Consider the following 15,184-nt stretch of genomic DNA (forward strand, 5'->3'; position numbering starts at 1 on the left):
GATTTGCTGCTTCCACCCGCCCCCACCCCACTTCGCTCACTGCTGTCTCTCCCCCTGTCATTTCTCTCTTTCTGCACCCCCCCCTCCCTTCCCCCTCCCTTCCCCCTTTCTTTCAGTCTTTCTCCACCTGAAGTGGCATAGTGCCTGCGGTACGCTGCGTTCGGCTCTCATCCCTGCCTCATACCTCCAGGCCTGCACTTACTTACTGCACTCATCATGAAACCCCATGAAACATGCATTAGCCCTCACACCTTTCAGAGAGAGAGAGAGAGAGAGAGAGAGAGAGAGAGAGAGAGAGAGAGAGAGAGAGAGAGAGAGAGAGAGAGAGGATAGGAGGATGGATGGAAGGAGTGCAAGCAGAGGGGAGACAAGAGATATGTGTGTGTGTTCGTGTGTGTGTGTGTGTGTGTGCGCGCAGCGCGCGCGTGCGTGCGTGCGTGCGTGCGTGTGTGCGTGCCTGTGTGTGTGTACGTGACGCTCAAACGTCTAATAGAATTGTCGTTAATGTTATTTTTCAGACCCTATACCCATGTGGAAAGCATGAAGTATGCATGAATACGCATGACAATACCTCACAAACGTGAGGTATTTACTTGCACACAAATACACACTCACACACCCACACAAACAAAACAAATCCGGCATCAATCTTTCCCATTTCTCGGAGCAGCTGCCCCTTTTCCCCCCTCTCTATTTCTGTTTTTCCCTTTTTTTTGGCTTGTCCCTCGCTCTCCGTCTCTCCCCCTCCCCACCTTGCATTCTCTCGCTCTCCGTGTCCCTCCTTCCCTCGTCCATTTTTCTCTTCTTCTCTTTTCTTTTCTTTTCTTTTCCACCTCTCTCTCTCTCTGTCTCTCCGTCTGTCTCTCCCAGGGGTATATGGGGAGCAGGGTACATCCTTGGGGGTTGGAGTGGTGGTGTGACAGTGTGAATCTCGTTAGCAGGCGGTGAGCATGTCAGGGCTGCTGGCATTATTAGGCTTCCCTGTGACAAGGTGAATCACACAGCACTGTGCTTCTTCTTCCTCGACAGTCTGGATGGGGGGGGGGGGGCACCGAATCCACCGGCAGCTCAGCGCTCTACTCCCGAGCGCTCAAGACACGTCGCCGTGTCTTTGAAAAATTAATAAAATGACACGTTGGCCCCTTCCTTAACCCATTGAGACCTGGAACTGTGTCATTTTTAGATTTGAGCTAAAAAGCATTATTTTACACTTTGGGCTATTTTTGAATAGAGTGTTGCGCTATGAGCTTGTAGATCTGCTATTTTTGAAAAATCGTGAAAATGTGTGCAAATCTTTGAATATATATATTTTTAAAGCGGACATTTTTAACTAAAATCTTTGTTTCTTGGGGTCCCTGGAACAAAATATTTTGATGGGGGTCCGCGGCCAAATACATATAATTTTGGGGGTCCTTGACATGAAAAAGATTGAGCACCACTGATATAGAAACATACGTTTTTGAGAATACTGTTGAGATTTAGGAGACGTATAGAATCGGCTTCAGGTCTCAATGGGTTAACCGTGGTTACATATTTTTTTCATGTAGCTGTGCCAAAGCGTGAGTGCAAAGCTTCCTGTGCCTTTTGGGGAAAATAGGTTTGCAGAAGAACTACTTGGGTGATTAAGAGCCATTTGGATGTCTGCAGGTTCATGGGACAGTCACAGCATACAGACAGGTCACCCCCAGAGCCCTGACATCAACATCACTGGCATTGAGTGCTGCTGCAGGGACGATGTCTTTTCGTCATGGGTTCCCATGAGTTACGGTGGAATGGGGTTTTGGACAGTGGTGGAAAAAGTACTCAAATGTTTTACTTAAGTAAAAGTATCAATACTGCAATGTAGAAATACTCTGTTGCAAGTCCGGAATTCAAAATTGACTTGAGTAAAAGTACAAACGTATTGGTATCAAAATGTACTTAAAGTACCAAAAGTACAAAGTGCTCATTATGCAGAATGTCCCATTTCACAAGTTTTCAAGGAGAAATCTTTTGAAAATAGCCAATCTATAAGCTCACAATGCGTCGCATCGCGACGCATTGTGAGCTTATAGATTGGCTATTTTCAAATGGCCAAAATGTATATATCTACAATCTACAAAGTAACTAGTAACTGAAGTTTTCAAATAATTGTAGTGGAGTAGAATTAAACGTATTGTACATTGGAAATACTCCAGTAAAGTAAAAAATACCTCACAATTGTACTTAAGTACAGTACTTGAGTCATGGTAGTACTCATGTGTTGGTTGTCTGGTGGACAACATGTCAGACACAAACAGAAACCATTGCCTGACAACACAACCGCTATAAGGAGTTTCAATGGGGTCATCACTATGTTCCCCGCTTACCTTAGGGGTTAGTGTTAGTGTTAGGGTTGTAAGCGGGCCATACATAGAGCCCGGGGAACATGTAGTGGAAAGAGAGAGAGAGAGAGAGAGAGAGAGAGAGAGAGAGAGAGAGAGAGAGAGAGAGAGAGAGAGAGAGAGAGAGAGGAGAGAGAGAGAGAGGAGTGAGGAGAGAGAGGGAGAGAGAGAGAGATGGATGACTGACATGTGACACCTGTCATGAGCAGGTTTCAAATCCAAGACCTTGATTATGTTATTATGCGGTTAGAGTGCTCACTGGCTGAGCGACAGACAGGGACGCTCAGACATTTCTCACAGCATCCCACATTTACTATTCTAGCGGTATAGGGTAGCCCTAGTAGGAGATGGAATACCATGAAACCTCAAAGTGCAACAGTTTAACCATCAAGACCAGAGGCCGATTCTACAAATGCCTTTCTAAACCAGACCGGTAGTTCTCACACTTTCAAGTTTTTTTTTTCAAAATGTTCAAAAATAGCAGATGTACAAGCTCGCAGCGTGGCACGAAGTGACGTGCGGTGAGCTTGTATATCTACTATTATTGAGAAATTGTTAAAATGTGTGCAAATCTTTGAATATATATATTTTTAAAGCGAACATTTGTAACTCAAATCTTTGCTTCTGGGGGTCCCTGGGAAAAAATATATTTTTAGATGGGGTTCCGTGGCCAAATACATATCATTTTGGGGTCCTTGACATGAAAAAGTTTGAGAACCACTGACAGCAACATAGGTTTTTCTTTTTTAAACTGTTTAGAAGACATTTTGTAGAATCGGTCTCAGGTCTTGGGTTAAGATCGGGAATAAACCTGTGATTAATCTCGATTAACAGGTTGCATTTAGCTTTAATTATAAAAACACATGTTAACTTCAAGTTGATTATTCAAAATAATCATAATTGGAGAGGGGTTTCTTGTCCTGATTTCACTGATGCGGCTCCATTGCGTCAGTATATGCTCAAGGCCTCCTCATCCTCTCAGACTCGTCTCCCTACGGTCCCCTTCCTTCCACCACAACACCTCCTCCCCCTGTATATCCCCCTCCTCATCCTCTCCGACTCACCTCCCTACTACAGTCCCCTTCTTCCACAACATCTCCTCCCTCTGCGTCCCCCTCAGAGTCACTCTCTGAGGTGTTCCACAGGGCCATATTATCTCCCGAGCCTGCTCGGCGCCACGGTGTAGGAATGGGGACAGTTCCCCATGGGAAGTACCCCCCCCCCCCCCCCCCTTTCGTCACGCTGCTATGGCATTCAAAATTCAAAAAGGAATCTTTATGTTGTATTTTTAGAAAAAACTATTTTGCTTGTCCCAGGGGTTGACAGTAAGGTCTCAGAGGCACTTGCCCATCGGGCAAGTAAAGGTCATGTTCTACTTGCCCAAAGGTCATGCCCACTTGTCCAACAAGTAAATCGTGATAGTTAAAATTGGAATTACCGTTAATTTGAACACTTTTTCTTTTCTTTTTTTTACTTTACTTGCTAATTCTGGGGCTGTGAGATATGAACATAACTCAATATTTATGCAACATTTCTCAATACCTCTACAATATGACTTATTAAAAAAAATCCACACTAAAAAAAAATAAAAAAATCCAAACTCTTGCGTTGAGTTTATAGCAAACTAAAGACAGAAATACCCACTCAAACGAACCTGCCCATCGGGCAACCGGAAAGCAAACTCCACCTGCCCAAACGTTTTATTTACTTGCCACGGGCAGTCGGGCAACCGTGGCAAGTCCCTGCTTGCCCTTCTGTAGCACAATGTCAACGTTTAGGAGGCACAGGTGTATACTGCAGTCTGTGTATTACAACACAAACTGCTACATTATAGCATATTTCAAATTATTATTTTCATATTTTCTCAGAAGTGGCAGGATGCATCTTGGAAGGGAGGAATTTTGAGACCATACATCAATAGCTTTCTACTCTTCATGTTTCAAAGCGAGGTTCAGGGAAGAGGTATAGGAACTGACTTAATTACTTCCCTCTCTTGCCTTTTAATTGCTCTACCTCCATTAACCCATAAGGCGCGGTCACTAGCACTAAGCATACAACATACATGTGTTGCACAGCCCGGCTGAGTTGAAAACCAAATAACAAATTAATCCGATGGCAAAGGGGGTCACATTTTGTAGGCTATTATACAATGCTTCGAGACTACAGACGGAAGCATGAAACGCAAAACAACCCGGTTCAGTTGTGAGGCAGAAATAGATGGTACAAGCATTGCTAAATATTTTATATTGCGTGGCTTTTCCTGAAAGACAATATTGCTGCTGCTAGTGCTGCTCCACCAATGACAGGAGAGGAAAGGCTCTACAATACCTGCATCAAATAGCTTTGTTTTGTTGCCATTTGAGGATGGAATTAAGTATCTGACCACCCCATTACACGGACAGGCGGTTTCTCATGCCTACAAACACACTGCAGCTGCTCCCCTGACTTGCATTATTGAGAGCTCCCCTGTCCCCTCCTTGCCCGGACACTTTTTCGTCACTTTTTAGCTGTGCTGACATATTCAAATGTTGCCTTGCTTTATTCAACAGAGATCAGCTCTGGCTGAACAATGCTAGTCTCACATAGCCAGACGATAAGAGATCTTTGCCTACTGATATGTCTGGTGACATCAAAATACAATTATATGGGCTAAAACTGGGTGGAAACCAGGAGTTGGAAATAAAAACAAAAACCTGCCTTACGGAACCAATGCAATGAACCAAACATTTTAGTGCGGCCCTTGATTTCCCCAGATGTATCAGTAAGCAGAGATCCCTGATTGTCTGGCTACACAACACTAGAGCAATGGTACCAGTGCCCTTAGGCAAGAGTTAAAAAAAACAGAATAGACAAAAGCTGGATGCCGGGTTAATATTTATCCATATTCAACATCAGTCAATGGGGCGTTTGTTTTCTCTAAGGTCATAAGCTGCAAGTACGCTGGCTGCTTGGCTAAACATCAACACTGTCAAAGTATTGAGGGCTATGCAGTTTCTGACATCATTTCCCACAGTCCCAAAGCCCTCTTTAATTCATTCAAAACAGTACTTCAGCTTGCATGTTTACACTGCTTCTCCTGATGCAACTCCAGAAACGTGTTCCTATTGATCATATAAGATCTCGCATCTCACCTCCTGCCTATGGTCTATCTTATTTATTATTGGTATGCCCTGTTCTCCTTAACTTAAGTATGACAGTGTTGGGCACAAAAATGTTCTTAAACAAGACATGACTCAGTCATGTATACCAGCTTGCTTTCTGTTTTCTCTGATTTGTCTCGCAGAATCTGGCAACACTGCTAGTGGCTCCCCATTGGCTTAGACCTGTTGCTTATTTCTCTCACATAATCTGGCAACACTGCCATAGAGGCAGTACCATAGCTTGGGAGGACAAGATGGGAAAGTATGGGAAAGTATCCCCATTGGCTTAAAAGACAGCCAATGATGAAAAAGTGTTGAGAAAGTGTTGACTAGACTCAGTCTCTTCTTAGACCAGCGTGCTTTGCAAGCTGGTAATAACCAGTCTACAAGCTCACAATGCGTCACAATGAGTTGCCTTGTGAGCTTGTGCATCTGCTTATTTTTTATTTAGACCTATGAATGTCCAAAATGCGGACGCCAGGTTGAAAGTGTCTGTGTGTGTGTTTTGTAAATATTTAACCAATGAAAAGTATTAACAAGAGCTTGTGACTAAATAATAACTACTTTTTTTCCCCATTTTTTGAAAAGTAACAGTTTTGGACATAATGTTTCTGCCCAACAGCCACAACATGTTCCTTGATGCCTTCTTCTTAGAGAAGAGTTGGACTCAGTATTTTGCCTAAAAACCTTTCTTGTCTAAACAGTTGCAATTTGGTTGGTGAATTGAATTGTTTGCATTCTCTCTTGGTCTGCCTCTCTCTCTGTCTTGAGTTCAAGTTGTGCCTTAACTTTCTCTCTCATAGTAGTTTTCAATTTCTGCCCCCTCCCTCCCCCACTTCCTCTCTGCTCTCTTCTCATTGTTTGTATCATCTTTCTTTCTTTAACTGCTCCCTTGTTTTCCACGTGTTTCAATTCTCAACCTGTCCTCATCTCGCTCCATCTGTCTTCATGTCTTTCTTGCGTCTAACTGTTCTCCCTCTATCTTTCTCCCTTGTTTTCTCCACTCCTCCTCGCCTATTTAGAGATTCCTCCCTGAGCTCTCGTCACGTTCTCACTTGTTTCTCCCCTGCCCTTGTTTCTTCTTTCTTCCTCGCCCTTTTATCTCCCTCCCTCATTCTCTCTCCATCCCTCACTATCTATCATCTTCTCCTCTGCCTTTCCATCTCTCTCTCTCTCTCTCCCCATCTTCTTCCCACTGTCTGGTCCCCGCTGCCTTCAGCATCCAGCCGTGTGCTGTGTGATCCAATGTGAGTGCCGTGCCGCTGAGAAATCCTGCGGGCCTGTGAGGCAACGCCTGCATCCGGAATCTCTCCTGCCTAGATCACAAACACACCGAGCCCCCTGCTGGCTCGCCAACAACACCTCAAGTCATGGCACATCCAACCAAAAGCAAAATGACAAAAGCCCTCCGGTCACTCTCACGGAGGGTTTTCTCACATACAGAAGAACAGGGCTGTTCATGGAGTACCTTCTGTATCCCTCTCTCCCCGCTGCGTCTGTCTCTCCTCGCACAATATCACTAGCGCACACTGGACCCCCGCAGTTGAAAGCAAAGCCGTCAACTCGCAGGCATCTGGAAAACCTTGAATAACCCGGCAGGGAAGGATGGGGTGGCCCTGCTCGCCCTTGTTTTCTCTCTCTCTCTCTCTCTCTCACTCTGCTTGTCTCTGTCAAGGACTCTTGTTTGTCTCAAAGGCGTCTCTGTTTCTCTCTCATATAACTGATGTGCTGAAACCAGGAGTCATATGAAGCAACACAACAGCTCCGGGGCGCCTGGAGTGCCACAGCAAACTATATTCCCATATCACACATGACATCACACGCTCGGTGCCAGACGTAGCCTATACTAATATGTCTGTGTGCACTTCACTGAGGTGTCACAACTGCTGCCGCCGGAGCAGCGCTCCTCCTGATTCTCTTTGCTGCTGGCTGCCGGCAGGAGGTAAAAAAGCCGGCACTTCATTATCATCTTTTCATGGTACTAGTAAGCAAACACACCCATTTCCTTTTTGGTGTTGTTTTGAAGTCCGTAAACAGAGGCACTGCATACAAGTCAGCTGAGTCGCAGCTCGTGTTTAATGATCTGTTTTCCAGGTTGGAGAGTTAACATCAGCCAGCTGATGTGAGCCGGTGGCTCAGCTGGTTGCTGTAAAAGCAAACACATATCCATAATACTAAGCTCATGTCCTGTTTCACACTTCAACCTCTTTCTCTCAGCCTTCTCTTTCCTGTTTCTCCACACTGCAACTCTGACAATTTACAATGTAGGCATTTAGCAGACATGCTTATCCAGACTTACACTTGAAAGTAAGTGGCATGAATCCTAGTCAACAAACGACAGGGGAAAGGTACAAAAAGAATCAATGCTACAAAGTAACTTGGATACCAGGTAAACATCAAATCTAGCATCTACCTGAACAACATGCTATCTAACAAACATTATTAGCATGTAGGCTATGGCCATAAGTAAAGCCGTCGGGCTAATGGCATGGCACCCTATATTGGTACCGTCATGTTCTAAATGGGTAACAAAGTTGTAGCATAGTTGCATATATTCCATGGAGATAATAGTGTAGTTTCTAGTCATCACACGATACAAATAATCTATTCCCAATGGCCTCGCGTTCAGACTGGTCCAGATGTCTTTGAGTGAAGCACTGGACCCCCCCCCCCCCCATCTCTCTCACTCACTATAAACCGTTTTGGATAAATGAGTCAAGTTAACGCCTCAAATGTAAATGTTCCACAACGCTGAGCAGTCCTGATGAAGCTGTATAGCGAAATGTGCTGTCGGCTGATGTATTCTTGTATTTCAGCATTTATCCAATCACTTGTTTTCTGCTGTCACAAGCACTGAGGGAAGGGAAGGCTACATGCTGATGCTTGCAGGGCATCTGCTTTTCCTGCGCCGTTTGAAGTCTCTTTCGCTGTTTGTGTATGACAATGACACCCCATTGGGAAAATCACAATAAAAAATGTGACGAACCAAAAACTCCAGACGGCTTTACAGTGCCAAGTGTACAACCATCACACAGTGGAATAATTTTAGATTTGCAGCCTGCCACGCTGACAGTTTGGGAAGACCTTCTACAGCGGTGGTTTTATTTATTTATTTTCTATAAGATTATAAATTTTTTTGTACATTTCTGGGGGTCTATGACAGGCACAGTGGCGAGACACAGGAAGTGAAACAGTGAGGATGACGTGCGACACCAATCTCGAGTCAGTTTTGGAAAGAGGTAAGGTTGTGATTACATGGAGCATATAAACTGGTTGAAGGACCAGGGTGCTCCTCACCTCCAGTTGCTCCTGATCAGACCGTACTGTTTCTGGGACCCCCACCCACCCCCACCCCACCCGTGTTATGGACTGCTCGGGCGCCCTCTGCCCTCTTTTGTGGACTGATAAACCAACAGATAAACAAACCAGTGTGTGTGTGAGTGTGTGGTGAGTGGATTTGCTTTGGGAGTGCGTTGTATGTGTGTGTGTGTGTGTGTGTGTGTGTGTGTGTGTGTGTGTGTGTGTGTGTGTGTGTGTGTGTGTGTGTGTGTGTGTGTGTGTGTGTGTGTGTGTGTGTCGGCTGAAAGCGAGCATGGTGTATTGCTGTATGCTTTGGGGTGCTGTTTGTATTGTGTTTTTGTGTGCGGGTGGATGGGTGTACTTTTGCGAGCGAGTATGTGCTCGCATGGGAGTGTGTATTGTCTTTGGTGTATCCATGCATTATTTCATGGTTTAGTGCTGTACTTACTTTGTATATTTATTGTCTACTATGCACTTTTAGAATTTTTAGTCATATTATTCTGTGCTGCTGCGCCACCACGAATTTCCACCCTTGGGGGATTTATAAAGTCTTATCCTATCCTATCCATTCCCATCCTTCCCCATTTCTTTTAGCAAACAAAATCAATGAAATCATGTTTTCTTAGTGTATCTTGCAGTGCAATCCAGCATTAAGTCCACTTTAATTGGATCATCATTTAAGCTGGGTGCTTTTTGCAACAGTCACTGCTAGTTGAGCTTCAAGGCAATGTAAAACTAGTGCAATGAGGCTGTCACACGTGCGTGTCCGTGCGTGCACGTGCATGCGTGTGCACGTAGGTTGGTTAACCATCAGAGGTTAATGAGGTCGGCGATGAGCCACCCTGGTTGCCCGCTGGTTTTGACATGATTTTACATGAAGGACAAAAGCTGACAGATTTTCTTTTCTATCCCGTTCATTAAAAGAACAGACAAAAAAAGGAGAAATGAATATCACACTGTTTGATGAACCTCCATTTTAAAATGAGCTTGCTCAGTAGGGCGGCTTAACTGGCTTTGTATCGTGTTTGGAGTTTGATAACGTGCTACATGAGAAGAAACTGTCTAACACTATGTCAAATACAGTATAATAATGCTGGAGGAGGAGGAGGAGGAGGAGGAGGAGGAGGAGGAGGACTCTTATCTCCAACAATACAAGCAGTCACAGAAAAACTATTATAAAAAGGGAGTGGATATGCAGTGTGTGAGGCATGATTTCATACTCCATCGTGACATGGTATCTCATGTGAAGATCTGCTATTTTCTGTGCGGGACACCATCGTACGTCTAGGATAGTATGAATCAGGCTTAACCCCTTGAACCCCATGCATGCCAATTCTGGAGGGAACATATTTGCCAAAGAGCAAATCTATAAGCTCACAGCCCGTCGTGTTGCGATGCGTTGTGAGCTTGTGGATCGGCTTTTCCGACGAAGAGATTTGGTGTATAATTGTAACTCAGGTCAGTTTTACTGAGAATAGAGGGTTTAACCCATTAAGACCTGAGGACGATTCCACAATGTCTTCTATAAATCCTAACAGTTTTCTGAAAAACTGTCAGGACTATTTCATGTCAAGGACCCCCAAAATTATATGCATTTGGGCGCGGACCCCCATCTCCAAATATATGTGTTCCAGGGACACCCAGAAGCAAAATTTTGAGTAAAAAAAGTTTTGCTTTAAAAAATAATATTCAAAGATTTGCATTTTTTTTTTAAGATTTGCAAAAAATAGCAGATCTACAAGCTCATAGCGCGGCACGAAGTGACGCGCTATGAGCTTGTAGATCTGCTATTTTTGAATAGCTAAAGTACAAAATATGGCTAAATCAAAAATGATGCTTTCATGGTCAGAGCCTCTTACCTTGCCAATGTACTGGTTCTCTGTGCCGGTGAACTCTTCCTGGAGGAAAAACTGGTTCCACATCCATCCTCTCCTCACTCTCTTCAGTAGCTTCCCCCCTACGACAGCCGGCTCCACTTTGTCACCGTCTCTCTCGTCGCTCGTCTCCACACCTGTCCGTGATGGTGGTCTAATTAGGGACATGGCATCCGTGGATAAGCACATGTAGGCCCATAGTAGGCCTAACAAGCTAGTCCTCATGACTCCTGTAGGTGAAGTCAAGCACAGCCTGCAGGGACTGTGTTCTCGCTCTATCTCCCCAGACGGACTATGATGGCGCTGGATTGGGAGACGGGTCCAACGATCATATTCCTCTTATGTTTTCATTGGCTGGGGGTCGGTGGGGGGTTGTGGTACCTGTGGGCAGAATGAGGCAGAAAGGTAAGTCACTACTAGGGTTGGGTCGGCAGGTTTTTCTGAGGTCGAAGTGTATTTGTTTAGTAGTTTCTACCAGCTTGCAAAGCACGCTGGTCTAAGAAGAGACTGAGTCTAGTCAACACTTTCTCGGCACTTTCTCAAGTAAGCTGCTATACATGACTGAGTCATGTCTTGTTATTATAATTTTACTTATTTCTTTAGGTTACAGCTCCTGAACTGGAACTGAACCCATTTTTTACAATCTCCGGGTGTGAGAATGAGCCCTTTTGCGGCTGGAAGCAGTACAGAGGCGTTTGCAAAGTGCAACCAAAAGGTGTGTTTATTCACCGACATCAAACAAGACAATACAGGAGCTCCAATACAGGTGACAGACATGGTGTTGCCTGGCTTTCATTCTACCTCTAACTGAATAGGCTTGTTACTGGCAGCAGTTTATACTCAGCTGAGCAGCTGAGGCAATTAAGACTCCACCATGTCAAGGGGTAGATAAACAGATATACAAATACAGAAATATATACATACAGAAATACGTATAACATTAACTCATAAAATATCTTAAAACTCCATGACTACACCACTAATGATTCTCATACTACAACTTACACAAGATCCCTCACAATTCCAAATACACATTATAACCCCCCTCTGCCCTTCAGACTTGGTCCAGCCCAATTACACTGGCAAACAGAACAGCCCACTTTGGTACATGTTAAGCTTTCAATCATTACTCAGCATTACCCAATATTGCACCTCTCACACATTCCACTTAGTCTCTATTGCACTCATATTACACCAATTGCACTTGCCAGATATCACCAAACATGTTGTCTCCATAGGTGGACTAGTTAGCTGAGTGGCCAGCTCAGCTGGACAGGACACAACTCAAATGTTCAGTTAAATGTAATCCACCATAAAATGACTGCATTCCTTTCTGTGCAAACTACAATGTGCAAATTATGCCGTGCAAATACTAAAGTGACCATATGCTATGCAATTAATCCATCCATAAATAAAGGTTACAATGTACATGTGCAAATGGCAAGTAACAGAGGACCTCTCTGTTACACCGGGGTTTGAGGTCTTGCAAAAACGCCCCCAGAATAGGGACACTATAGAGTTCATGTGATTAAACTGCTTTGAAGAGTCTCTCTGGGTAGTAGTGCCAGACACTGCAGAGAGGAGAGCATTCAGAGACAAGGAACAGTGGGAAGGAGGCAGGCACTATTATCCTGATGCCAATGTTTTAATCAGTCCAACACCATGGAATGCACTCTTCTCTCTCTCTCTCTCTCTCTCTCTCTCTCTCTCTCCCTTTTTTCTCTTCTTCTTACTGGCACTAACCATAAGTCAGGGGGAGGTGTCAGAGCAAAGGCGGCAACCAGAGAGTGTCAGACAGAAGCTGCTCGTTGAATAAAGGGTCTTGTGATTCAACACACACACACACACACACACACACACACACACACACACACACACACACACACACACACACACACACACACACACAAACACACACACACACACACACACACACACACACACACATTATTTCCACCAGGCCAAGGACACAGATTATGTTCCCCCCTATGTATGTGTGTGTGTGTGTGTGTGTGTGCGTGCGTGCGTGTGTGTGTGTGTGTACACATACACAGTGGTGGTCCAGTGGTTTGTGAGCTAATCTCACAAACCACTGGACCGATGAGTATACCAAACTTGTTGTGCACGCTGCCAGCCAGTTGTAGGCCAAAGATGTCACTCTCTGAATATTTTTCCAATCCACCAATGACAACAATGTTGTTTCAGATCTTTGTGAACGCATTAGGCTACATTAGGCCCACCGTCCCTCCAGGCCAGAGAGTACATGTCCATCCGGTGCATGGGCTGTACTTCAGAGCATGTGTGATTCAATACAAGTTTTACTATTCCTCAGTCAGACACACACACACACACACACACACACACACACACACACACACACACACACAGAGAGAGAGAGAGCGAGAGCTTTACATTCCATTATTACAACACATAATCTAAAAACACATTATCAACACATCTATACCTATGCCTAATACAGATTCTAATCAAACCAATCCTGCCATGACATAAGCAGCTATTTTACCCACAATACTAAATGCATGCTTTGTGGGTTGACGCAATGCCACACGTCCATTCCTGGCAATGTCACTTTCTGCCTCAATTGCCAAGTACTTTGGCTTAATGGAAAGGCAAAGAAGGAGGATGGAGCTGATACTATAGATACTATGCAGTGAAAGCGACATTACACAGCCCTGGGTAGGCCACCATTCCTGGCGGAGATCTGCATTCCACTAAGGGCCGCTTTCTAGTTTGTAATCATGTCATCACGTCTGTGAATTGTATTTGTGCTCCCTATTTTCCTGTTTTCTATCTCTTTTCTGAAAACATACCATGTCGCCGCAAGTAAACAAAGCCAGACACAGTGATGAATTAGTTCTGACTAGCAGTTGAAACTTTCAGGCTAGCATCCCAATGATTAGGGAAAAGAAATAAGAAAAAGACAAAAAACTGAACTAAACAAAAACTACGAGCTGTGTGTGATAAATGTGTGTATGTGGGGGGTATGACACACATACACGATCGAGTATGTCTGCGTGTACAGAGATAACAGATGCATTATTTTGGCTGACAAATAGGACAGCTTGTCTAGGGCTGAACACACACATGTACACACATGTACGCGCGTGTGTGCGCGCACGCGCACACACACACACACACACACACACACGCGCGCGCGCGCGCACGCGCATCTGGACCTGAAATCCTTTGTGGTGCTGGTTAGGAAGAAGACACTCCATAATATCATATTAACACATCAAGGACATAAAAGACTGGAAAAGGCCACCGCAAGTCTCACAATGCTAGCAGATATGGCAGACAAAAGACATCAGAGTGTGTCAGAGAAAAACTGCAAGGATAAGTGCTGCGTAATCTTCAGCATTTCTCTAGGAGTTGAGCTCGTAGACTGCATGTGTGTGTGTGTGTGTGCGTGTGTGTGCGCGCGCGTGTGTGTGTGTGTGTGTGTGTGTGCGCGTGTGTGCGTGCGTGTGATGAATAGAAGATTAATTAATATATGCGTTTTCAATTGATCCATGTCTGAAGGCTTGGAAAGCCATCTCCTCTTGTCTCCTTCCTGTCAATTATATATACATCTATGTTCACCATTGGACGTGGTTTAAGAAGTGAAATCAATAAAGGTTCATAACTTTGAAAGCTTCACCTGTTCATGTACAAAGCATGTAGTCCTAATTGCTTTTGGTTCTCACAAGCAGAAGGAGTATACTGTGTCCGTGGAGTGTGTTTGTAGATCTGCTGCTATTTTCATAGTGTATTTGCCTATTATCATGCCCAGAATAGGGATGCTAGGGTTCATGTGACTTGTACTTTTGCGTACGACGTGTCGCTTTGTGAGCTTGCAGATCGGCTGTTTTTGGAGTGCAACGCCATATTAAGCATTAGTGAATTATCTGACTTTGCGGTGCACCTAACCCTACACTGCAGTGGCAGCACAATAGTTCTATGACTATGGAACTAACAGTAACTTTTTTTCTTTTCTGCATATGCGAGGCACCCAAAGCACAAACCTCTTCCTCAAAAAAATAAGATTGACTGCTGACTTACTTATCGGTGCCTCGCATCTGAAAAACCCTTTTCTAAAACTGCCTTTGTGCACTTAAAAAAAAAAGGCACTACTGTTGATCGATAAATCCATGCACAGTCACATCACTTAAAGACCTGGAAGGGACACTTATGCGGCAATTACCCCACTGAAAGGAAGTGTGCTTTTATCTTCCCACACAGGCCTCTGTCAGTGCCTTTCTAGACCCAGAAAAACAGCACCCATTTTTTATGTTATTTTTTTTCATCCCAAAGTACTTTCCATACAAATGTAATGGCTTGAGGATTCTAAGTGCACACACCACAATCTTAAATTAGCACAGAGGATTTTTACCGTGTGTATGATGTTTTGCTCAGTGGGTGCTCACACTGGTTAATATGTGACTTGTGTTTCAATTTTTAACCACTTTCAACCTAGCCTCCTTATTTTTAGCGTGTCATGTAGGTG

General features: G+C 44.2%; 1 protein-coding gene across 1 annotated transcript in view; it reads right to left on the minus strand.

Moving 5' to 3' along the window:
- cdh6 (cadherin 6) overlaps positions 1-15,184 on the minus strand; it is an 85,190-nt gene that overhangs the window by 42,050 nt on the left and 27,956 nt on the right. Inside the window, exon 2 of the mRNA XM_084057514.1 lies at positions 10,663-11,058. Within this exon, the coding sequence (XP_083913640.1) occupies positions 10,663-10,902 (240 nt within the window). The 5' untranslated portion in view covers positions 10,903-11,058. The remainder of the gene's footprint in view (positions 1-10,662; positions 11,059-15,184) is intronic.

The sequence above is a fragment of the Gymnoscopelus microlampas genome (genome assembly GCF_963454915.1).
Source record: "Gymnoscopelus microlampas genome assembly, chromosome: 5".
Lineage (NCBI taxonomy): Eukaryota > Metazoa > Chordata > Actinopteri > Myctophiformes > Myctophidae > Gymnoscopelus > Gymnoscopelus microlampas.